Source organism: Sesamum indicum, linkage group LG10, assembly GCF_026168435.1.
Source record: "Sesamum indicum cultivar Baizhima isolate 11 linkage group LG10, ASM2616843v1, whole genome shotgun sequence".
NCBI classification, from domain to species: Eukaryota; Viridiplantae; Streptophyta; class Magnoliopsida; order Lamiales; family Pedaliaceae; genus Sesamum; species Sesamum indicum.
Window position 1 is genome coordinate 3,013,543 of NC_142666.1, and position 23,899 is coordinate 3,037,441.

Consider the following 23,899-nt stretch of genomic DNA (forward strand, 5'->3'; position numbering starts at 1 on the left):
AAATTAGTAATTTATACCTCACTGTCTAAAGATTATATATTATTTTTTATTTAAAAAAATATTTACGTAAAACGTGATAAGAGGAAACTGAAATTTACCCTTTTTAAAGAGAGAAGTGTTAGTGTAAATTGTAAAATAATAATGGGAAAGAATGATGATTTGAAGGGATAGGATTCTCTTCTTTTAATGTGTCATGTGTGTGATGTGCCAATTACTTATCACGAGGACTAAGTAGTGATTAGGATTCCCACCATTTAATAATTAATATAGAGATTTTTACACTTTTATTCCCCAAAGTTTGAATTAATTATATGTAAATTTTATATGATTTGGAAAATTATATCGAACACTTTTGAGGTTTGTTTACGTTTAATAAATAAGTTCATTCGTTAATCAAAATTCACCGAACTTATTGATATTAAGAAATCATAAAAAAAATTTATATTTATCCTCGATTAACTTATTACTGACTTATAGCAGGTCAAATAAATCTGTTTATGATCAAATTACGCTCATATGTCTCTACGCATTAATGCATGTGAGAGAGTATATCTTTATCGTTATAAGGGTAGTTTAGTTCGAAACAAAATTGTTCAACCTGTTATAAGTCAGTTTTAAGTCAATCAAAGGTAAATATCAATTTTTCATTAAGATTTTTTGTTAATATCAGCAAATTTAGTGAATTTTGATTAATGGAGAAACTTGTTTGTTAGACGGATGCAAACCTCAAGGGTACTAGATGTAATTTCCCAAACTATATAGGATTTATATATAATTACATCAAACATCAGGGGAGAGAGTGTGATTATCCATTTAATATATGTTAGATAAAATAAAATTTGTACATGATTCTCCATCACTTCCATTTATTTTATTCTATCTAATGATATGATATGATATGATGTTTCCATAATTATTTATTTTTATTTTGAAATTATAACATAATTATGTTTACACTAATTATGCATTAATGGCAATTTGAGAATCACCAATGTCTAATCTTCAAGATTAATTAATCTTCTATAAATATATGGTCCAAATGATTTTTTTTTTCATTTTCTTATTCATATAAATAATGGGGGATATATATAATTATTATATATTTCAAATGACTCCATATTGAATAGGGATGATTCCACTCCTCTTATTAAGTGTAAATATATGTACGCCTCCCCTGTAGTTTAAAAAATTATATTTAGTACCTGCGACGTTTGCTTTCGTCTAACAAATAGGTCCCCAATCGTTAGTCAAAATTTACTGAATTTATTGATATTAATAAAAAAACTGAATAAAAATCGATATTTGCTTGGAATTGACTTATTACTGACTTATTACAAGTCAAACAAATATTTTTGACTACCTTGCCCTTGTGACAGTGAAAACATACGTTTTTACTTGTATTAACATATGAAATGTATAAAAATAATTAATTTGGTCATAAAAGTATTTTTTTGACTTACAATAAATCAATAATAAGTCGATTGAGGGCAAGTATGAATTTTTATCCGATTCTTTTTTTTAATATCATTAAATTTGGTGAATTTTGACTAACGAAAAGACTTATTTGCTAGAAGAGAAACAAATTTCAGGGTACTAGATATAATTTTTTAAACAACAAAAAGTTTACGTATAACTACACCAAATCTCAAAAAAAAAAAAAAAATGAGCATAATTATATTAAATAAATTGATTTGAAATCCATCAATACTCTAGAAAATACATTTCAAAACGAGGGTCGAAGAATTTCAAATCATTTGTAATTCATTGTTGTTAGGCACTTGAAATCTCCCACTTCAAAATTACAAATCCAAACACAGTAGATAGTAATCATCAACAGGTATAATAATTACCAATTAACAATGAGTAACAATTTAAAATAAATTAATGACTATTATAAAAATAAAATAAAATATATTTTGATGCTTGCTTAGGCTTCATTATTGTTATATTATTAATTAAATAATTGGGCATGTGAAGGTGGGTGAATTAATTAGCCAAGAGTGGCATAAAATATAGCAGCATGCAATTATATCCAAAATAAAGCATCCAAGTACGAAATATTAATTTAAGTTTTTAGCCATAATAATTGAGCTATTATAGTTCCATATAAATACGGTCCTTTCATCAATATTGTTCCTCCTATAAACTACGAGCTACAATACCCAATTTTTTTAATAAGGACTACGACTACAGTAGATGACGTAATAATTATCACTATCCTCGTGTTTTCGGTTTCAAATTATCAAATTAGTCCTCGTAAATCTATATTTGCCTTTGAATCGTAATTAAAACTATAATTTCAGGAGGTGTAGCTGTAATTTTACAAAAAAAAAAAAAATGATGTTTGCGTATTTTGACCTATCATAAGGGGATGTAAATGTAATTTGCCCAAAATTTAATCTGTAAAGTTGTGGTGGTTAATTTTTTTGCCTTTTCTCCCCTCTAATTTTTTTTTGGGTAAATATTTCATTAATAAAATAAGATCGTACAGTACAACAATACTCAACTGGTGGTTTCTCTCTCGACAGGCCAAGGGATACGTCATAATCTATATAGCGCGCATGAACTAACAGAACTAGATAAATTAACACTGATAATCCTCTGTCTAATATCTTCCACAATAATGGTGGTTATTATATTCGGTGGTCGCTCCGTATGTTCAAAGCGTCTCAAATTTCGTTCCCTCCAAATGTGGTAAATGCAAACAGCCAGAAAAGTATAATTTTTTCCCCCTCAAATTATAGTTTCAATAATTGCCTAAATTTGAGTATGATGGATTTCTGGTAAAAAGCTATAAAACTGGAAAAAGGAAAAACAATTAGGTGGCTGAATGTTGTCAATTACTACTAATTATAATAATCATTAAGTTTATAAAGATAAATGATTGAAGAACGTGGATTAATGTTCAAAGTTGGTTAAACAATTAATAAAACGCGTTTCCATATATCAACTTTTTCACTACTTTTTTGTGCTTCTAGAGATAGTACTGCATTATGATTTTCCACCTAACAATGCGACTTTATTTCACTTTTTTTTTTTTAAAAAAAAGATAAATTACATCAAGCATTCTTAATTTGACATAGTTATAAATATCTATTATTATTAAAAAATTATCAAGACTTTTTTTATTTTAACAGCTATTTAACAACTAGCGCAATCTGTTAGCTTCCATTAAGTTTCCATCATTTTTTTTTGTGGCGAATTGATCAAAATTTTCTTACAGATGATGAATTATAATTTTATTTATTTTGTAAATCTTTTGAACTTTTTTTTTGTAAATTAAGTGGATATATTTTTTTATATATAATTTTTCAAAAAATTTCATCTACTTCGTCCGACTTTTTTATGAATTTTTATTTTTTTCTAAAAAATAAAAAATTACAATAAGGACATAGTTGATAATTTCAAATATTTATCCAAGTATATATAATCTCATCAAATATCAAGAAAATATTTGTATTTTTTTCAAATAATAAGAAAAAATCCATAATAAAGCAAAATTTTAGGAGAGCTCGTTACAATTATTTTTTATTTTAGAAAAAAAAAGAAACTTGGTTAGGCAAAAGTTATACTATGCAAGTAAAAATTATTTTCCATAGTATACCTTTTATTTTTGTTAATAATTAATAAGTAAATTGTTTTAAGCTTATACAATTATAAATTTATTCGAGTATCATAAATGTAGGTATATGATGCCCCTTAAAATTATTAAGTCAAATTCACAAGTTAGGAATACCAGCACAACTGTTCATCAGCAAGACAGATAAAACCCACCAACAGGATGGACCATAGGCTTACCTGCTACTTTACTAGACTTGCAAGCCCAAGAGATAGATTCATATCAGCTGGCCACGTCATTATATAGCTAGGTGGACACGTCATACAAGTTGCTAACACATTTGCATACATCACTCTAAAATATATCCAAGTGGTTCAGGTAAAACGGTGATAAATGAGCTAGAAAATTTATAAACAACCAACTCTCGGGACAGGATTCAGTCCAACTCACCTATCTCAGTCAATGCTTATCCAAATCACAAACGGTTTGTTTTTTATAATAGCTAATTTAAATGGCTTTCTAAAACCGTATGGAACTTCACAATCAGCTCCCTATCCTGATTTGCACATGTCTATAAATAAAGGCTTTGTGCAGTCTTTTGGCCATTCTCAATCACTCAATTTCTTACATTATTCTCTCTCGATTTTTAAGCTTATTATTTGCACTCCGTACAAACATTCATCATACTTAATCATATCTCACAATTACTCTCACTTCAAAATTTTCTTTTTATTTCTTCTTTAATCCGTTATTTGCTTAAGTATCAGAGTGTTAACCTCTATTTTGCAGGATTAGTCACCAATAATCTTAGAATTTCACAAAAGATCCTTCAACCCTTGTGGTATAGCTAAGTTCTGGTACGCATCAATATATATTTATTTTATAATAATTTTTACTTATTTACTCTATTTGGATATATTTTTTAATCTAAAATAATTAAAGTAGCAATCAATTTTTAATATTTTTAAATAACAACAAACACTGTAATGAATCGTAATATCACATGCGATGACGAAATACCAAAAGAGAAAAATGGGCTCCCGATTCATAATAAATAAAATAGTTAGATAGCTGCAATATACTAACTTTTTTCTTTTTTATAAAATAAAAAAAATATAATAATCATTCGTACACTCAATACATAAAGCACCAAACTACAACAATATGGATTACTTGATTATAAAATAAACTTAAAAAAAAATAAAAATTTGGGGAAGAAGACAATGTGCAAGATCCAAATGAAAACATGTGTCTCTAAGTACAAAAGTTGATTGATGATTTGATGTGGAAAAGAGAACTACCAATCATTGCAAAAAGATGAGAGGAATTTTTGAAATTTTGGTTCTGGTTCTTTGCTATTTGTATCATTAAAATGACATAAAAAATAATTTTCAAATTATTTTGTACAATATGTTTGGATGTAATATAAAATATATTGATTATAATTCATTCCATATGCTCAAAAAGTATGTTTTTTTAATAAAAAATTTATCGATCGTGCTCCGTAACCTAATTGTTTTCAGTATTTCAGCCTCTAAAACATGAAACACCAGTAATATATATATTTTTTAATTTTTTAGAATAATGCTTGTCAATTTTAAGTGATTATAAAAAAAAAATTCAATCTTATATTATAATTATTGTTGTTATTATTATTAGTATTATTATTTTATAGAAATAATTAGTGCATACATCAAAGTCTAATAGAATACATCAATAATTCTAAATCAGAAATCCAAATAGATAAACGAGAAAGTTAATATAGAAATAGACTTTAGGAATAAAATAAAATTATTAATAGTATTTAGATAAAATTATTAGTATGATTACACATTTATAATTAGAGTTTCTTCACTTAATTTATCTATTTCCTATATAAAAATTTGTTTTTCTTATAATTGTAAGCTTATGAAGAAATTTTAATTGCACATATATTAATTATTGAATAATTATTTTCTCATAAAAATTAAATTTGATTTATTCTTCATCAAGGTGTTGTTCATTAATCTTTGCATGTGCATTTAATATTAGTAGGCCATGTGAGAACAAAGCCATTATATTTAATTAGATTCCCAAATATATATATATATATATATATCTCGAATAATATTTTATTTTAATTTATGTCTGATTATCACATGCTGATCAAGTCCAAAACTTGATTTTTTTAGAAAAAATATATGAATAATATTAAGGGTAAAAATTACATTGTTGTGGTGTAAAGTCAAAATACACAAATATCACCGTCCGTTTGCAAAATTATAGCCACATCCGTAAGGTTATAGTTGTAATTATAACTACACTCTGTATTCAAATGCAAAACTTACACAAATATCTCCTGAAAATATCGCACTAACAACCCTCAAAGAGTACAGTTATTATAATTATTATTATTATTTTCTGAACTTTTTTTTTAAATATGACTCTCCACGTCAGTATATTTAAATATAAAAAACCAATTAATATATTAATAATTTCAATTCAAATGCTATATATATTCAAATAAAAAACAAAGAATAATAATAAACCACTATAGTCTACTAGAACTACTCCTTCACACCTATAAATTTTATATTTTACTTTATCCAAAATGTGAATATTGGGAAAATTGTAAGTAATGTAATTATTTGATTTTTTTAAATTTCAGATATAATTTTTGCATAAAAGTGTTAAAAAAAATTCCGAATATTGATTCGTAAATATCAAAACTCTAATAATAATTAAAAAAGGTGCCTATTTTTTTAAAAAAAAAAAAACAAAGTGTCTATCATGAGTCAAGATAGATTTCAATCACCGTAATTATTGTAAATATATTTATAAATTATATACCAACAAATTATATAATATTCTATTCAAGGATAACAGACGGAACGGATCTTTGACATTTTTCAAATAATATTTATGAATATATTTAATTTATTATAATTACTTTTATTTAATACATATGTTTACCATTGCCACCTTCGTTAAGAGATCATATAATTCTTTTTTCAAAAAAAAAAAAATTACATTTTGAGCTTTACTTTTTGGGGCTTTTGTACGTTTTAATGGGGTTGAACTCTAAATACCTGAAACAATTGGGGTTTAATGCAATTTATTTGTGGGCTTGAATTAAATATGCAATAGAAATTCTATAAGAAATTTTTATTTTTATTTTAAATTTGATCAAAATTAGACATGACAGTTAAGTTAGTTAAGTAACGAGGACGTTAAATGTTCTTGAGCGCCATCAGCAGCAGTCTCATGCCACAATTCTCTTCCCACCTTAGCAGAGTAGTGTTGCGAGTATCCAACATTCTCCAACTCCAGCAATTCCATGCGCAGCTCATTCAACATGCCCTCCACCGCCATGATTACTGGGTGGCGCGTCTCATTGCGTTCTGTACGCACTTCCACGCTCCGTCGGACTATATCTGCCGCATTTTCGACTCAATCCACCAACCCGGCGTCATGGTCTTCACCAACATGCTCAGGTATTACTCCAAATGCGGCGGGAATAATGAGATATTGATGCTCTTTGAGGAAATGCAGAATTGCGGTTTAAAGCCTGATGCTTGTGTGTACCCTGTAGTGATTAAAGCGGCGGGGAATGGCGGGGTTTTGTTCCATTCCCAGTTTGTTAAAATGGGACTTGATTCCGGTAAGTATATACGGAATGCGTTATTAAATGCGTATGGGAAGTATGGGCCTATTGAGGCGGGGCGACTGTTGTTTGATGAAATGACTGAGAGGAGTGTTGCGGATTGGAATGCGATTATTTCGGGGTATTGGAACTGGGGATGTGAAGGTGAGGCTAAGAGGTTGTTTGATCTGATGCCGGATAAGAATGTGATTACTTGGACCACTATGGTTAGTGGGTACTCAAAGATGAAAGACTTGGAGAATGCCAGGAGCTATTTTGATCGGATGCCAGAGAAGAGTGTGGTTTCGTGGAATGCGATGCTCTCAGGCTTTGCACAGAATGGATTTTCCGAGGAGGCTTTAAGTTTGTTCAATGAGATGGTGAGTACTGGGGTTACCCCGGACGAGACGACTTTGGTTACTGTTATTTCTTCATGTTCATCGTGTGGTGATCCTGCACTTGCAGAATCGGTCGTGAAGACGCTGGGTGACAGGGGAGTTTGCTTGAATCCGTTCGCCAAGACTGCGCTTCTTGACTTGTATGCCAAGTGTGGGCGCCTTGAGATGGCTCGAAAGATATTTAATGAGCTTGGGGTGTATAGAAGTTCAGTCACTTGGAATTCTATGATTTCAGCTTACATGAGGACCGGGGACATACCTGCAGCAAACGAACTCTTTGATCAGATGCCCAAAAAGAATGTTGTGTCATGGAACTCAATGATTGCTGGTTATGCACAAAATGGACAATCATCACTAGCTATTGAACTCTTCAAGGAAATGATAAATGAGCACATAATGCCAGACGAAGTGACGATGGTGAGTGTAATTTCAGCCTGTGGTCATCTTGGGGCACTGGAGTTGGGCAATTGGGTTGTGAACTTCATTAATGCACACCATATAAACTTGAGCTTGTCAGGGCAGAATTCTCTGATTTTTATGTATTCTAGATGTGGAAGCATGAATGAAGCTAAGCTGATCTTTGATGAAATGGAGACAAGAGATGTGGTATCCCACAATGCTTTGATCACAGGTTTTGCAGCTCATGGAAATGGCGTTGAAGCCCTCAAGCTTATGCAGAAAATGAAAGATGAAGGCATTGAACCAGATCGAATATCCTATATTGGCATTCTGACGGCATGTAGCCATTCGGGAATGTTGGAAGAGGGCAGAAAGGTCTTTGAATCTATAAACGCTCCAGATATAGACCATTATGCGTGCATAGTAGATTTGCTCGGACGGGTGGGAAAGCTCGATGAAGCAAGAAAAGTGGTCGAAGCAATGCCGGTGAGCCCACATGCACAAGTATATGGTTCTCTTCTAAATGCTTGCCGAATACACAAAAGAGTCGACCTTGGGGAGTTTGCTGCAAACAAGCTCTTTGAGCTTGAACCGGAGAATTCAGGGAACTACATTTTGCTTTCTAACATGTATGCATCTGCAGGAAAGTGGAAAGAGGTCGATAGAATCAGGGAGTTGATGAAAACAAGAGGGCTAATGAAGACAACTGGATGGAGCTGGGTGGAGTATGATAGGAAGATTCACAAATTTATAGTAGGTGATCGTTCACACGAACAATCAGATGAAATCTATCATACATTGGCAGAACTGAAAAGGAAAATGAAGGCTGCAGGGTATATAGCTGATAAAAGCAATGTGTTGAGAGATGTTGAGGATGAGGATAAGGAAGAGATGGTGGGAACTCATAGTGAGAGATTGGCCGTTGCTTTCTGCCTTCTTGTTAGCGAACAGGGAACTGTTATAAGGGTGGTGAAGAACTTGAGGATTTGTTGGGATTGCCATACTGCCATCAAGATGATTTCAAAGCTGGAGAAGAGAGAGATTATTGTGAGGGATAACAACAGATTTCATCATTTCAAGGATAACAAGTGCTCATGCAATGACTTTTGGTAGTGTGAGATCATTGCCCGTTATGATTGATAAACCACATGAGAAGTGACTCCAAGAGCTAAGAAATCTGTAGCTGTACCTTTGTGGGACTTTTTCTCTTGTACCAAGAGCAGGGTTTCTTTGAGATCAACAAACAAGAATATCACTGGACCCAATACATTATTAATCATACCAATTTCAGAAACACAATGTTTCTAGCTTCAGAAATTATTCAAATAAACTTGAACAATAAAATGTTCAACCTAATTCAATTTGTTTGCATCCCTATTTACAAAGATGATCAATGAGCTTACCTTGATGTAGCAGAGACATTACCAGTAAAGAAGACGCAATTATACAGGAATAGAGGTAAATGTAGGACGACAAACATGAATTGGTATAAAAAAATTCAAATATACATACTGCAGGACACTGCTTTAGCAGAAAAGCGAGTTTGCTGTCCCAACGATGCAGTTTAACAATATGAAAATTGAGGAGAAATATAAAAGGGAAATGTCTTTCCATAATCCCACTCTAAGATAGAAGCACGACACTTTCCATAAACATTCCTAAAGTACAATCCAGAAGCATATTTGAGAAACAGGGATCCAGAAGTTCAAAAGGATTGATATCCCCATCAGCAGACATTCTAATTTATAAACTAACACAGGCCAGTGACTTTGCCTTTTCTCCAACTTTTGACACGTTAAACACTAACAATTCTACCCTGAACTGATTGTCTTTGATCCTCAAGTTCCAATTCGGTAGATTAAACTCTAGCCCTCTTGCTACTGCAACTAGGGCATTTGTACTGCTTGATATGTTCAGCTTTCGCAGGTGTTATCTTCACACATTTCCCATGGAACCATCTTTCGCACACATCACAGCAAATCCAGAATTCATCATTGGCGTAATTGTCTCCGCAAGCACCGCAAAGCGTCGCTCCCTGTTCATCATCTTCTTCTTCTTCCTCTCCGCTCTCATCCTCATCCTTTGTTGCAGACGGCTTAACTCCTTTGGACTGGGACTCAGGTTGTCGAGATGGCTAAGAGGAGCAAACGAACAGATAAAGGGTCATATTGAAGCATACAAGAAAGCAGGTGCATGCAGCCAAAAAAGTAAGTCGCATAAACTGGTACTTACCATTCTGCCACTCGATTTGTTCTTGCTGCTGTTATTTTGGGCAGCAGCCTGTTCCTTTGCCTGCTTAACAGCTCCCGTCACAACTTCAAATACGGTTGGTAGCTCATTAATCATCTGGAAAAGCCTCTTCCTGTGCCAGACAAATTTCCAACCACTATAAGAATCAATGATAGTTTTAAAGAGACTGTAAAATCATGAAAGAGCAATATTCTCCAGGAAAAAAATTGCAAGCAAACAGCAAAAAACTTTTCTATGTGCAGATTACACGCTACGGAAATTAAATTTTGCAGCCATTTGGTCAAAAGAACATCCAGAAAAGGAAAGAAAGAGCCAGTATAATAAAAGAGAGGTAAATTGGACCAAGATTCATTTTCTGTCATATCAAACAACAAAAAACCAATACAAAGTAAAACAAGAAAAGCAATTCATGGAGCCTATATTACCAAAACCAAACTTCCAAAATGTCAGTAATACACAATTAATTATCAGAGCCCAGAACATAATTAGGCATCAATTTGAGCATCCATTTAAATTGGCAGTGTATCCCCACTAGAATATGGCAGTAGCGACATATGCATGAACATATCAATTTATACACAGGTCGAAGAAAGTAATTGAAGAGTCATGATAAATAGCATATACACCTGAGGTATAGATATATAATGAATAGCACAAAGATTGACATGTTAGCAAGTGAACAAGGTATACACCCTCTACTCTAGTTCAATACACTTCACAAGGTCAAGGAATAGACAAGTTGGGATTTGCCTTTATGCCACCCTTAACAACTGAAAGAAAGATTTCATGCTTTTAACACGAAAAACTTTGAAAACAAAAGGGTAACAAATAAATTACATGTAAAAGAAACCAGCCAATATTTTTCGATGACAGAAAAAAGATAGCTGATGGAACCAAGAACAATCTTGTGCCAGTCATTCTCGGGGAAAAAAAGATACCACCACTATCTGATTTTGTCAAATCCAAAGTAGAAATTTTTTGTGCTCCGGTTGTGCTTATAATTGATAACGTAATACATTAAGTTCCTCTTCCAAATCACAGAATTGAAATGGTTATTGCTCTCAGGTAGCTGGTCATTACAGCTGAAATAGAGGTCGTAAGCCAAGATGTGCAAAATTTGTTTCTTAACGATATTGAGAAACCACTAAATAAGTTTACCAAAAGAAGCTTCTTTGCAAACATTTACCTTTCACTTTTACCAAATCCAAATCGTGCACCAAAGTAGAACGAAACAGAAAGCAGCCATGAATCACTGTGAACTGCAACAAGAGATAACCAGTCCTTGTCTTGCATACCATCCCTCGCAAAGTTTATTCCAAGTGCTGGCTCAGGTAGTTCAGGTGGCACCTCCTCAACAGGCAGGTTAACTTCCCATGTCTCATTTGGAAGCCCATATAGACAGAGGTTCTCCTTCTCTGCAAGACATCAACAAATACAGACATACTCAGCTCCTTGCAGTTTAACTAAATTCATTTGCTGTGTACTTCTATATCATACTAACCATGAAATTTTAGAAAAGCTTAATCAGATTGAATGATAATACGAAGTTCCTTTTATGTATCACAAAAAGTTGTAAACAGGATAATATTTAGTCTTCCAGGAAAATGAGTTACAATTACCAGTAGAAGATTACATGCCATCAGGAGCCATCTCTTTCTAGCTTTTTCCTTTCTTTTTTTTTTTTGGCACGATGTGCAATCACACAACACAGTGACAAATAAAATACCAGAATTTTCATTGGATAATTGACAAGCGAACATTAATAGATGTATTCCAATATATGGAACCAGATGGAAAATATAACAGGAAATAACATAGAATGGAGCATAAAGTCACACATACGCCAAACTAAGAATCAGGTAGTAAGTAAATGAGAAAGAATATACCAATACCATCATAACATTAATTTGACATTTAATATCAATTATCAACAAATTCAAAGACTCGCTGTCTCATACGTGTAGCGGAAAAGGTCACCATCATTGATTCACTGAGATGCTGCCAACTCTACCTTGCAGCATTAAATATCTAAAGCAATCACATGAAGTAACTGTTTTGCCACAACTCACAAGACAAAAAAGAAAAACAGAGCATTGGAAATAACTGATCTGCCACAACTCACAAATTGAAAAAGAATGCATAGCAGCTTAGAGTTTTGAAGTCAACAGCTTAATATTGGAACATCATGCTCCAGATATAGCCTATACAAGTATCTTTCCGATATAAACAATTTTGCGTATACAAGGACCACAAAAACCACCAACTCGCTAAGTTCACCCATTAACTGGAAAGAGGTTTGGCACAGTGTAGTCAATGGCGTGCCGTGGCGCGCGCCATGAGAGGCGCAGTCCTCGCGCCGTACGGCACCCATGGCGCGAGCCTTCTCTATGGCGTCGCCATAGCGCGTGCCATAACGAAGAGGGCCTGGGCGGCCTAGCTGCTGGCTGGGCTGCCCAGGCCCATGAATTAAAAAAAAAAAAAGAAACCTAAATATAAAAGGAATTTTGCAAATTAAGTACTTTGCATGCATGGGTAACTTTCATTCTTGACTCTTCTTTATTTGGTTCTCTCTTCTTCCTCTGCCAACGCATCTTCTTCTCTTCCATTGAGAGAGTGACTTTTTTTCTAAATTCATGAAGTGTAAATCTTTAGCGTGTACGGCAGTACAAGCTCTAATTTTGCCGATTGAATCATTGAAATTGATGTGATTTTATTAATCTTTGAGTGCTTTAGTTGTTCTGTTAGTGTTTTCTTTTTGGGATGATTAATTACAGTATTTTATTGTATGTTTATGTTGGTATTCAGAATTTACAGCTTAAAGTCTTAACTTTCTTACTATAAAGCTGTACTTTAGGACTTTCGCTATCCTTCAATGGTTCAACATTGGTCGTTTTAATTATATAAAGTCTTGTTATGTTGAATTTGTTGTTTTATATGTCTTATTTAACTCCTTATACATTAATCTAGTCAAAATAATACCAATTATATAAATATATAGATTCTTATGTTTGTGCCATCGTTCGAAAAGGCGCGCGCCGCACCGTGCGCCATGGCTCCAGGAGCCCTTGGCGCCATTGTGCGCCATGCGCCACTGACTACTATGGTTTGGCATGAAATCTTCTGCAGCAAAACAAGCATATTAGGTCAAGTTCTGTGTCTGGCAACAAAATTCAAAAACCAAGGTGCAGTTTCACAACTCGGCATGACAAGGATCAAAAAGACACTTCAGACAGCTGCAGCGAGAAAAATCAAGCAACGCCTACTTATGGGTACCAATTACCAAACATATAATATGGCACACCGCTACCATGCTAACCGTATCAAGTTCCTTATTAATTTCAATGCTGTTACCTACCAGCTTAAGAGGTTGACTTGACCTAATTACAATGAAAACGAACTACGGTTGCTTTAGGCATTGTAAAGAGGTGTAGTCATAGATACCAATCTAATCAGAAAGCTATGTCCTGAAGAAAAAGTTGCTGGGCCCTCGGCAATGATATGCTCACTCCTGAACGACCAATTAATCAAACTTCATTCCAAATGGAAAAAACTCTGATTCAATGGCTGAACAGTGCAAAATTTCAAAAGCAATTAAAATAATTTAATCTGTCCAAACAGTTATCAAAGGCTTTATCTAAGATTCTAACTCCTTCAAAACTGAGCAGAGAGACACAAGAGTCAGCACATTCCATAAATGAATTCTTGTTCGCATTAGCAAAGCCAAAGGATACAACCAGAATTAGAACCCAACAGAATAAAACACATGGATTAATCAACATAAATATTAGGTTTCCACCGACAGAAAGAAGCTAAACGGGAAATTATACTACTTAGATAAAAACTACTATACCGACGGCCCAGCATAGCCAGAAAGCACAACTTTATAAATTAATTTCTGCCATTAATGTTCTACATGCACAACAACTTCCAAATATAAGACAGTTATGCGCCGAACAAAGTCAGGCACACGTGAAAAGAGTCCCACCGGTCAAAGTTACAAATAATGACGTACCAAACTTACAAAAGAAAACAGAAAAACAAAACTCACCGGGATCACACTGCTGGTAAAATTTCTCGACATCTGCAAAGACCACAACAGAATACAATTAGAATAAATTAAACCATGAATTCCACTGAGCAACTGAACTTATCCAACAGAACTTCTCACACATTCACACACAGCCACAAACAAATGTAACACATCCGCACACGTATAACCCCACGAAATTCATGCAGAAACATACACATCTTACAGCAAACATAAAAGGCGCCTATTAACTAATAAGTAACGAGGTTCAAGGTATTTTTTCTTTAAAAAGAAAAAAGAAACGAAATTTCAACGAGAAACAGAGAATTCAACGGAACAAAAAATACCAGTTGTAAGAGCTTTGATGAGGCCAGCTCTACGGCCCTTGAAATCGTTGAAGACCTCCTCCACGGTTCTCGGTATCGGATGCGGAGTCCCCTCCATTTCCAATGTTTTCAACACCAATTCAGAAAACCCACAGAAGCAACCCCAAGAATCGGACCGGTTCCGCAGCACAACCAAAAAAAGAACAAACAGGGACTGACCGAATTAGGGTTCTATTCAAGAGCTAGGGTTTCTTCTCCAGGATTCACCAAATAAAAACTTCAAATTAACACGCATAAATAATCAAATTTGAATATGGGTTTGAGTGGGTGTGTGTTGCCTTTGTGAATATATGTTTGAGTGCAAACAAAATTCTGAGGGGAGAGAGAAAGCAAAAATGGAGTGAGGAGAAGAGAGAGAGAGAGAGGAGAGAGAGAGGAAACAGCGGGAATGAAAATGGGTGAATGGCTGAATGAGGGTTTTAGTACTGAATTTTTCTTTTTTTTTTTCTTAATTAAAATTTACTTTATTACAATATTTTGATGATTTAGTTGGCGGAGGAATTCTATTGTCTGGTCAATACTTGGCCTTTTTCTTGAACACGTGGCACTTTCTGGTTGGACTGGATATGAATTTATGTGGACCCACTATGATGTCAACTTTCTATTTTATACATTTTTTATTTTCTTGATAATTTTAAGAAAAATATTAAGATAAACTACAACAGCCTATAAATTATAAATATGTCTATTAAATAATAAATTGTTTAATAAATATTCTTTCGCGTTTATTATATGAGTATTTATTGGACGATTATTAATTTTAGAGAGTATTCTAAATAATAGAAAAAATATTATAATTATGACAATGACAAACTTTGGAAGAGTTCATTGTAATATATCCAAATTAAAAAACTAATATCAACTAAATTTTAAAGCTAGGGACTACTGATGAAGTTCAGTTGACGAAATTAAAATCTCATGATTCAAATTCCATTGGCAATTAAAAAAAAAATTGATATTTTTTTTATAGAAATAGGGTAATTATAACTATATCCTTACCGAAATCTTTTAAAAATAAAAAAATATATAAAAAATTTGAGGGTGAGTAAAATATATCATCTATGGGAAATAATCCATATAAATATTTTAGAAAATTCTATAATTATATGTCATAATTTAAAATGGCATTTTGATCAATTCACTATAAAAACTTGATGAAAACGTCACGAATGTTAATGCAATGGGCTTGTTATTAGATAGACATTAAAATCAAGGGGTTGTCTGTAATTTTTCTGATAATTAATAATATTCGTAATTATGACAAATTTAAGAGAAGTGAAAAGTCATTTTAATTTACCTGAAATAATAATAAAAAGTTGATATCAACTAAATTATAAAGCTCGATCGGAAGACCTCAGTTTAGTAGGCGAAATTGAGGCCGCATGATTTAAATCCCATAAATATGAGAAAATTGTTATTCTACTTTAATAATAGTTACATGTATGCTGTAATAGCTATTGTTAATTAGTCATAAATATCAAATATTACTATGTTGGATGTCATAATCGTCAATGATTTAGATCATGGTGTACTGGTAATTGACTCACTAAAAAAAAATAAATTGTAAAAAAATTGATGAAAAAATCATGAAATATGTGAAATTTGAAAATTTTTAATAGCTTTAGTAGTATGAGTCGAAGTATGATCGAATCAAACTAACCAGCAATATACATGATTAAAATTATAAAGACAGATAATAAAATTGTGGATTTTATGTAATCGAACTTGATTGTGTACGACTTTTTATACATATCGTCGAATTTTACTAAAGTGAAAATGTCTATAATCTAAAACTAATAAAAATAATAAGGTAAATCATAATCACCCTTCATGAGATTTGCCATGATCATAATTACTTCTTTATTATTTAAAAAATTATAAATACATTCTTGATTTTAACGTTCGTGTAACGGCCTATTCCATTAGTTTTTCATATAATTTTTGTGGAGGACTGTTCAAAAATGCCCGTTTTTAATTTTACATTCTTTTTAGATATTTATAAATTATGAACTAATTTCTCAAATGATTATTTACTTTTCCTAGCATTATTTTTTTCAAATATTTTCTTAAAAAAAATAATAAGGGTAAAGTAGTAATTTTTAAGGAGTATTTATAATTTTTCAAACAATAAGAAGGTAATTGTAAATATATCAAACTTCAGGAGAGGCAGCTACAATTTATCCTAAACATAATTTGATAAAAAAAAAAAACATAAAATGTGGGATAATTTGTCATATGTGGACTTTATGGTAGTAGTGATGCATTTGTGAGAGTGACCAATTTTGTTAGGAGAAATTAATATTTTTTGGCCTCCACTTCTTAACTTTTATTTATTGTCATTTTGTTTTTGTAATTTATTATTTTTTTATCGACAAATGAGGAAATTTAATACACAACTGTAATTTCGCATTTTGAGGTACATTACACTAACATCCTCTGATTTATTTATAATTTTGTAAAAAATATGAAGCATTTGTACATTTAAATATAATTTCAAATGATGTCAGTATAATTAATCATAAATAAATTAATAAATTTATTATTTTATATCTAAATATATAAGACGCGGGAACCTATATAATTATCATCGAAATAAAATCAAATCCATACATACAAATTTGGTAGAAAAATATTTTTTTTTATAAAATGTGGTTTCAAATTTCCGTTATCCATATATAAAGAACAAAAAGCGGTGTTATAGACACAACTCGACAGTTTTGATACCGGAACACTAATTTCTTTTGATCTCCACAAATACCGTTCAATTAATAAGATAACTTACTTATTCAACTTCATGAATACTTTAACATAACTGTCAAATTAATATATTTTATTTTAATTTATAATATATTTTATTTTAATTTATAATATATTTTAAAATATAAAAATTTATTTATTATATGCATACATGGATAACTAATTTATCTATATTAATCTAAGAGAAAAGACAATCTACATTCGCAAAGCGTCGATTAGTGACACCGTTGTATCAATTTTTAAAATATGATAATTATATCCTTATAATAAATATGGGTATAAATACAGTTCCTCTTTTTGCTTTTTTACAAAAGTGACTTCACGTTATTTTAACGGCACCGCATTAGTTTTTTAATTGTATCGATAATTCCCACAAACATAGAAAAAGATTTGTAGTATGAGATGAGCAAGAAAATGAAATTTGTGAGAAGAAGCAATCGTGGTGTTTGGAATGAGAATGAAAGAAGTCCGTAAAAAAAAAAAAAAAAAAAAGAGAGGATGTGGAGTGATGTGAGAGAAAAAAATATATAATAATTACAAGTTTATTAAAAATATATAATTTAAAAATAAATATTGAGAAGTAAGATCAGAGGAAAACATGAATTAACAAATTGAAAGAAAAAATATTATAATTTTGAGATTATTAAAAATTATGAAATTTTCATTTGAAGGGAAGAATTGACTAAAGGGTAAATTTGTATATTTAAAAATTATTATGACTTTTTTAAAAATAATAATATAAATAAATAAATATATTATAAAATATAAAATATTATTTATTATATACACGAGGAAGAGCCGGCTAACAACTAAAATAAAATGGAACGTTACTAGGGGCATTAATGTAATTACAGTTGACGTTATATTCTCGCTCCAACCTTTCTAAGGCCCTGAACTCCCCATTGGCATGTATCCCACCACCACCGCCGCTGCGCCACCGTCACTGGCGCTTCCCTTAAAAATGTGAGCTTTTCATACCGATCATTCTTGTCAGGGCTTGTGCATTGAGATTATTTTGTGAATAGTGGCTAATTAGCTGTGATTCCCAACAACCTAATAGTAATGTCTATATTTTTGTGAATAGTGGCTAATTAGCTGTGAGTCCCAACACCCTAATAGTAATGTTTCATCGTATTAGGAATCTAGGACTTTTTGTTGTGAGTGGAGTGCCACTTATGAGCTTCGCCTCAATGAACTCTTGTAAAGCTGTTTCGTGATCCAATAATAGCTCAGAGAGTTGAGTAGGATCCATTAGGCAGAATCGATGTGCTATTATTAGGTAATCTTTAATGCTGATGGTTTGAGGTTCTGAATCTGCATTGAGGTCGACAATATAGTCAGTGATTCTGGAATAAAGTTTTTGTCAATGTATTTCTGTTTTCTTTTTTTGTGTGATCATTGATTGTGTTCTCAGGCTTCAATGAGTTATCTAAATCAGACCTGGCAAACGAGTTTCCCTTGTTTCTGTTGAGCTGTCTGAGGAAAAGAAAAAGTATGTTGTTACCATTAGTCCTAGAGCTGTTAAAAGATCCACTTAACATGAACTCTTGACTTTGAGGGTCATTATTTTTGCCCAACATAGTTTCCAAGTCTCTTGCTTCATGCAATGAAAAGGGTAAAGACCCTATCCTGCTGAAAACTATAAGGCTGCATAGCAGATTTTAAGTTTCTTTTTTCTGGGTTGATGAAGTTTGAATAAAGTGCCGACTTGTCAGGGAGGAAACATGGTGACATCATGATACAGTATGTATGGGTTCCTTTTTCTTGAATTATTTGGATTTCGCTGATGTGTTTTAATAGAAATGTTACTGCAGAGGAGTGCCCAAGCTTTCCTTGATTTTTTTGGATTATATACCCATATGTTCCAGGGATCATTCTGTGACTTTTTATCCTATTATATTTACAGTTCTTGAAGAACTATTGATGGACCGCATTCTCCTTTTGTGGCTAATGTTCTTGGGTTTGTGTCTGAGATCATCTGCATTGTAATGGGCCTTAAGCTCTTCAACAAATTAAAATCATGCGCCTCTATAGAATTTCTTTATTGATCTGACTGTGCTGTCACTGAAAGAGCAATATGTGCCCATTCACCCACAAACTTTTCCAAGAGTGGGTTCTTTCCAGCTGTTACACTACCATGATTGTTAGACATGGAAGCATAAGCCTATCTTGTTATGTTTCCTTGAACATTCCAAATCCTTCTCATCAATGGTCTTATATACACCATCACAGCTAAACTTTCCATACTTGTCCCATTGTTGGCTTTTTTATGTGAGCTAATTTATTTCAAGTCTTGTATATAAGGTACCTTAGTCAATTAAGGAGGCTAGGGAAACCAAAAAACACATGCCTAATTCTCATGCTCGTGTTCCACTGGATACATTTTGCTGATCCATTAATTCATATTCACAAAAGTACTTTGGAGGGTGTTTGACGGTGTCATGTAAGCTCCTTAAAGTATTTTATAAGATGTTAGAGGAGAGATAAAAATGTCTGGCTGCAATTTAAGGGATGAGCTTATAAACTACCAAAATAAAGTCTTATAAGGTCCTTAAGAAAAAAGGTTAAGAGATCTAACTTATTTTGTGAAATTGTAATCAATTTCTTTAGTCTAGATTAAAAAATACCATTGCTAACATATAATCTCTAAAATCTGTTACAAGATATATGAACTTAAATGATAGTTTGAACCCTAAATCAAACACCCTCTTAATATGAATTTCACGATCTTGCATGAGCTTGTCCAACTCCTGAACTGAAGGCTGCGATGATATTCCTTAATGTTAGTAAAAAAAAGCAATAATGTTGGCTAATATCTGGTATTAAAAGGTAAACATGTCAAACGAGAGGTTCTTTGATCTGCTTGATGTTGTGAATGTTGCTGCAACTTATATGTTCTTTATTGATGGGTATTTTTGAGAAGCTGTCTGGTTGTTCGCTAGTATGATATTTTGTTGCCTGGTTTTGCCAGTATGATATTATGTTGCCTAGTTTTGAAGCATGAAATGTAGTTCTCCAATGCTATTATATATGCACAAGGAGATGAATAGGGCAGACTAAGGGGAAGAAATAGAAAAGCAAACAAGTAAAACTTTACATGATATCAATGCAGAATTCAAGTTACACAGAATTGCATGCCATAGTTGCAATTATGAGCATGTCTCAGGCAGCCAAAAGGGATGTTTCTCTTTTGTAAGTTCAACTGAATCAGATACATGGAACTTACATGTGTCCAAGCTTTTGTTACTTCTTTAGCAAAATAAAATTCATTCATTTATCTAATAGAAATTGCAAGAGCAAATACATGCAGATAACAGCTAAGCATGGGTGAGACTAACCATGTCTGCAATTTTAATTTACCGTATTTATCCACTTCTTCTGTCTCTATGCCTTTTGGCTTGTTCTGCTGAGGCGTCTACTCATGACTCCATTATGGAATAAAAGGCATTTAGCTTCAGTAAATGTATCCAAGAAAAAGTTTAAGCTTGGATGCTGCTAGCTTCTTAGTTGATTGCTAATATATTACTGAAGAGTTTTGGGGTTCTGTTTTTCTGGAATGATATATTATCCAGTCATTATCTCTCAAATTTAGAAAGACCTGTAGGACTTGCAATATTGACAAAAACTTCTTAAATTCTTGTTAAGATTTTCCCATGAACGGCTACTATATCATTGGTGCTTAATAACTTGGCTTATCAAATCAATTACTTGTCATGCGCCCTTTTTAATTGGTTACATTTAGTTTCATCCCTGATGAGACATGCTTTATGTACAGGACAATGTCTCTTCTGATGATTTGTCTGGACACCACATGTAGGGAAGCCCAGGTTGCTGAATGCAGCATTGCAAGAAAACCATGTTCTGGTTGGACTAGAAGGTGGTTTGACCAGAGATTCAATTTGACTTTATTTTGAGTGTGAAGGACTTGAATGCATCGACATATATCTTGTGAGTGTCAAATTACTCACACTTGTTACTTTGCTTATTGCAATATAGATGTTAATATGCTATTTATGAAATTACCATTAATACGATAATTTCATGCGGATGCATGTGGTTAAATATTTTGTGTAGCTTGGTAGTGCGTCTGTTTTGGGTTGAGGATGCTACTTTGTTACCACTCATTATAAGCTGCATCGATGTCTATGAAACTCCTTATGAAATGCTCTGTTTCACTGTAGTTCTTTCTGTTACTCATCCTTAATAGGTATAGCTTATAATAGATCTGGATTCGTCTTCAATCCTGTTCACCATCTTTTCGCTGTTATTGATAAGTTGATATCACCTATTCTACCTTGTTAATGGTGCTGCTCTTTGCAAACACTATTTTGCTAGTGCTTACACACTGTTTTCTATTTGTGTAAAGTTACCTCATGAACTAGTGGTGTGAAAAACCTGTTGCTTTTATTGGAGGAAGAATCTCTTTTTGCTAACTTCTCAAAATTTCGGTTATATCAAGAGTCAAGACTAGGAAGTTAATGTTTAGGAACTTGTTTAATTAAGGTTGACACTGCTGGTTGGTTGAAGGGACAGAACAGGAGAAGGGGATAGAATCTTTCAGCATTATGCATTTGATGTGACATCTCATGTGGTTGCTTCAGTTCTAGATGATGAAGAGTTACTTTGTATGAAATGGTTTGCGTCTGTATTAGTTGGTTAACTTGTCAAGTTCGGTCCTAGTCCTTCTCTTTTACTATACATGCATGCTCATTTCTTTGTTGGTAAAATAAATCAAAGTTGTATGATTTATTTTTGCAAAATTTAAGCTATCCAACCGAAAGAACATATGCCATTTTATCTTACAGTAGACACTTTGCAATTGAACAACTCATGCATCTGTTTTCAGTTCTAGGTAAATATCTCTATATTACAATAACTCTTCATTGCTGTATGCTTGCATATGGTTTATTCTCTTTAACACATTCTTCTTTAGAGGTATTCATTGTTATTTTGGTTCGCAATAACCGGACTTAATAGGATAATAGGTTCATCGTATACGTCTCTTTATCTTTTTAGCTAATGACAATGCCCTTCCAAAACATCATATGTTATTTTACTGCTTTACATTTTGTCGAGTAAAGACCTGGAAGTTAAATGCATTTTGAGTGTACCCCTTCTCCAGTGCAGCTTTCTATCTGCGGTACCTATCCAACTCCTAGCTGTGGCATTACAACCGGTGATCTGCATAATAATATATTACTTATATAAAGAATGATAAAAGTGCAGCTGATTCTGGGATGGTTATTTGACCACAAGAAGAAAAGAGAGATACAAATGGTTGTAGAATGAGGACTAGATCACATCCACGAATATCGATGTTAGGTGAGAATATTCCTCTCTCTGAATGTAGATAATTCTGCTGTTCTATCGGATCATGGTAAAATATTCATTCTGGGATAGCTTCTGGTGGTGTGAAGAAATGACAGTTGAAAATATTATTTTTCTTGCATTGTTGAATTTTATTGGCAGGTGACTGAGACACCTGCTGTACTCTTTTAAGCCCTTGAGCAAACATGATGCTCCATATAGTTGATGCATATGAAAAGTGGCAGCTCAGATTGCCACCGGTCACCTTAACTACTGGCTATGCAAGGTTCCTGAAATCCTCCCATTCTTCTGCAGCCCTGCAATCTACATCTAAATTTCAAGTTAAACTTCTGACGGCTTTCAACGTGGAGGTCATCATAACACATTCTTGGACAGCTCAATCAACCCAAACCAAGATAATATTTCACTCAAGGTGAAGGCTTGAGTTTGATAACCAACTTTGTTGCATTTATCAGCAAGCAAGCTCACCTCGGACACAGACCTGAGATTCTTAACAAAGTCAGTCAAGGAAGACTTTGAACGTGGGCGGAATATCCATCCATTTGCTACAAAGAAAAGAATGTGTGTCAAGTTGCCACGTTGTTACGATAAAAGCATCAGCAGCAAGAACACTGGCCTGCTGGAAGAATGACCGGACTAATAGGGCCTGAAAAAGGAAGCAGCACCGCTGTCCTATAGTTTGGTTCAGTGGCAAGGAGGACAATGACATCCCAATGGGCTTTCTTCCAGGAACCTATTAGACAGTCTGGTCTGAAATGATCTGGTGTGTATCATTTTATCGATTGAGAGGATGTTTAGCTAAGTTTATTTAGAATACTTTTTATACTTCTGCATTTTTGTCAGATGTTTTTGAAGTTGATAATTTGTTGATTTTTATGTTAACCGTAAGTTCTTGAAGTGTTTAGACAGAACATAATTATGTAACTTATATAATGTTATTAATGATACTTTTATATAATTAATTTAAAGTTAAGAATTCTTTATTTTAAAATTTATAAATTCATATCATAATATTTTATTTTGGGACTTTATAAAAAATGCAATTTAAGCATTTATTAACCCTCCAAACCATTTACGAGGTGTCAATAATCTAATAAATATTCATTAGAGAAAATTAGAGTGCATATTGTAAGATATTTCACATCTAATTTTTATTGCAACAATTGATTTTCT

At 32.7% G+C, this 23,899-nt stretch overlaps 2 protein-coding genes and 1 long non-coding RNA gene across 4 annotated transcripts; 2 read left to right on the forward strand and 1 right to left on the reverse strand.

The window, feature by feature from the left end:
• Nucleotides 1-6,746: 6,746 nt before the first annotated feature.
• Nucleotides 6,747-9,277, forward strand: LOC105172494 (Pentatricopeptide repeat (PPR) superfamily protein). The gene has a single exon (XM_011093942.3). It carries the CDS (start codon nt 6,773-6,775, stop codon nt 9,089-9,091), a length of 2,319 nt encoding a protein of 772 aa, XP_011092244.1. The 5' UTR covers nt 6,747-6,772; the 3' UTR covers nt 9,092-9,277.
• A 166-nt stretch (nt 9,278-9,443) lies between these two features.
• LOC105172492 (PHD finger protein Alfin1) lies at nt 9,444-15,048 on the reverse strand. Its single transcript, XM_011093941.3, has 5 exons — nt 14,603-15,048; nt 14,277-14,309; nt 11,415-11,643; nt 10,211-10,340; nt 9,444-10,112 (listed from the first exon to the last, which is right to left on the reverse strand). Exons 1-5 carry the CDS (start codon nt 14,697-14,699, stop codon nt 9,837-9,839), a joined length of 765 nt encoding a protein of 254 aa, XP_011092243.1. The 5' UTR covers nt 14,700-15,048; the 3' UTR covers nt 9,444-9,836.
• A 3,177-nt stretch (nt 15,049-18,225) lies between these two features.
• Nucleotides 18,226-23,608, forward strand: LOC105172491 (uncharacterized). Of its 2 annotated transcripts, none has more exons than XR_848655.3 (4): nt 18,226-18,361; nt 21,174-21,346; nt 22,521-22,720; nt 22,868-23,608. It is a non-coding gene; the product is annotated as an uncharacterized LOC105172491 (long non-coding RNA). The 2 variants fall into 2 exon arrangements; XR_848656.3 differs by having other exon boundaries at nt 22,526-22,720.
• Nucleotides 23,609-23,899: the final 291 nt, after the last annotated feature.

Coding starts and splice junctions, on each gene's coding strand:
- LOC105172494 (XM_011093942.3), top strand. CDS start 6,773: ATGTTCTTGAGCGCCATCAGCAGCAGTCTCATGCCACAATTCTCTTCC.
- LOC105172492 (XM_011093941.3), bottom strand. CDS start 14,699: ATGGAGGGGACTCCGCATCCGATACCGAGAACCGTGGAGGAGGTCTTC. Junction 10,341..11,414: donor GGATTTGGTAAAAGTGAAAG/GTAAATGTTTGC, acceptor TGTCTGGCACAG/GAAGAGGCTTTTCCAGATGA. Junction 10,113..10,210: donor ACAAATCGAGTGGCAGAATG/GTAAGTACCAGT, acceptor TGCTCCTCTTAG/CCATCTCGACAACCTGAGTC.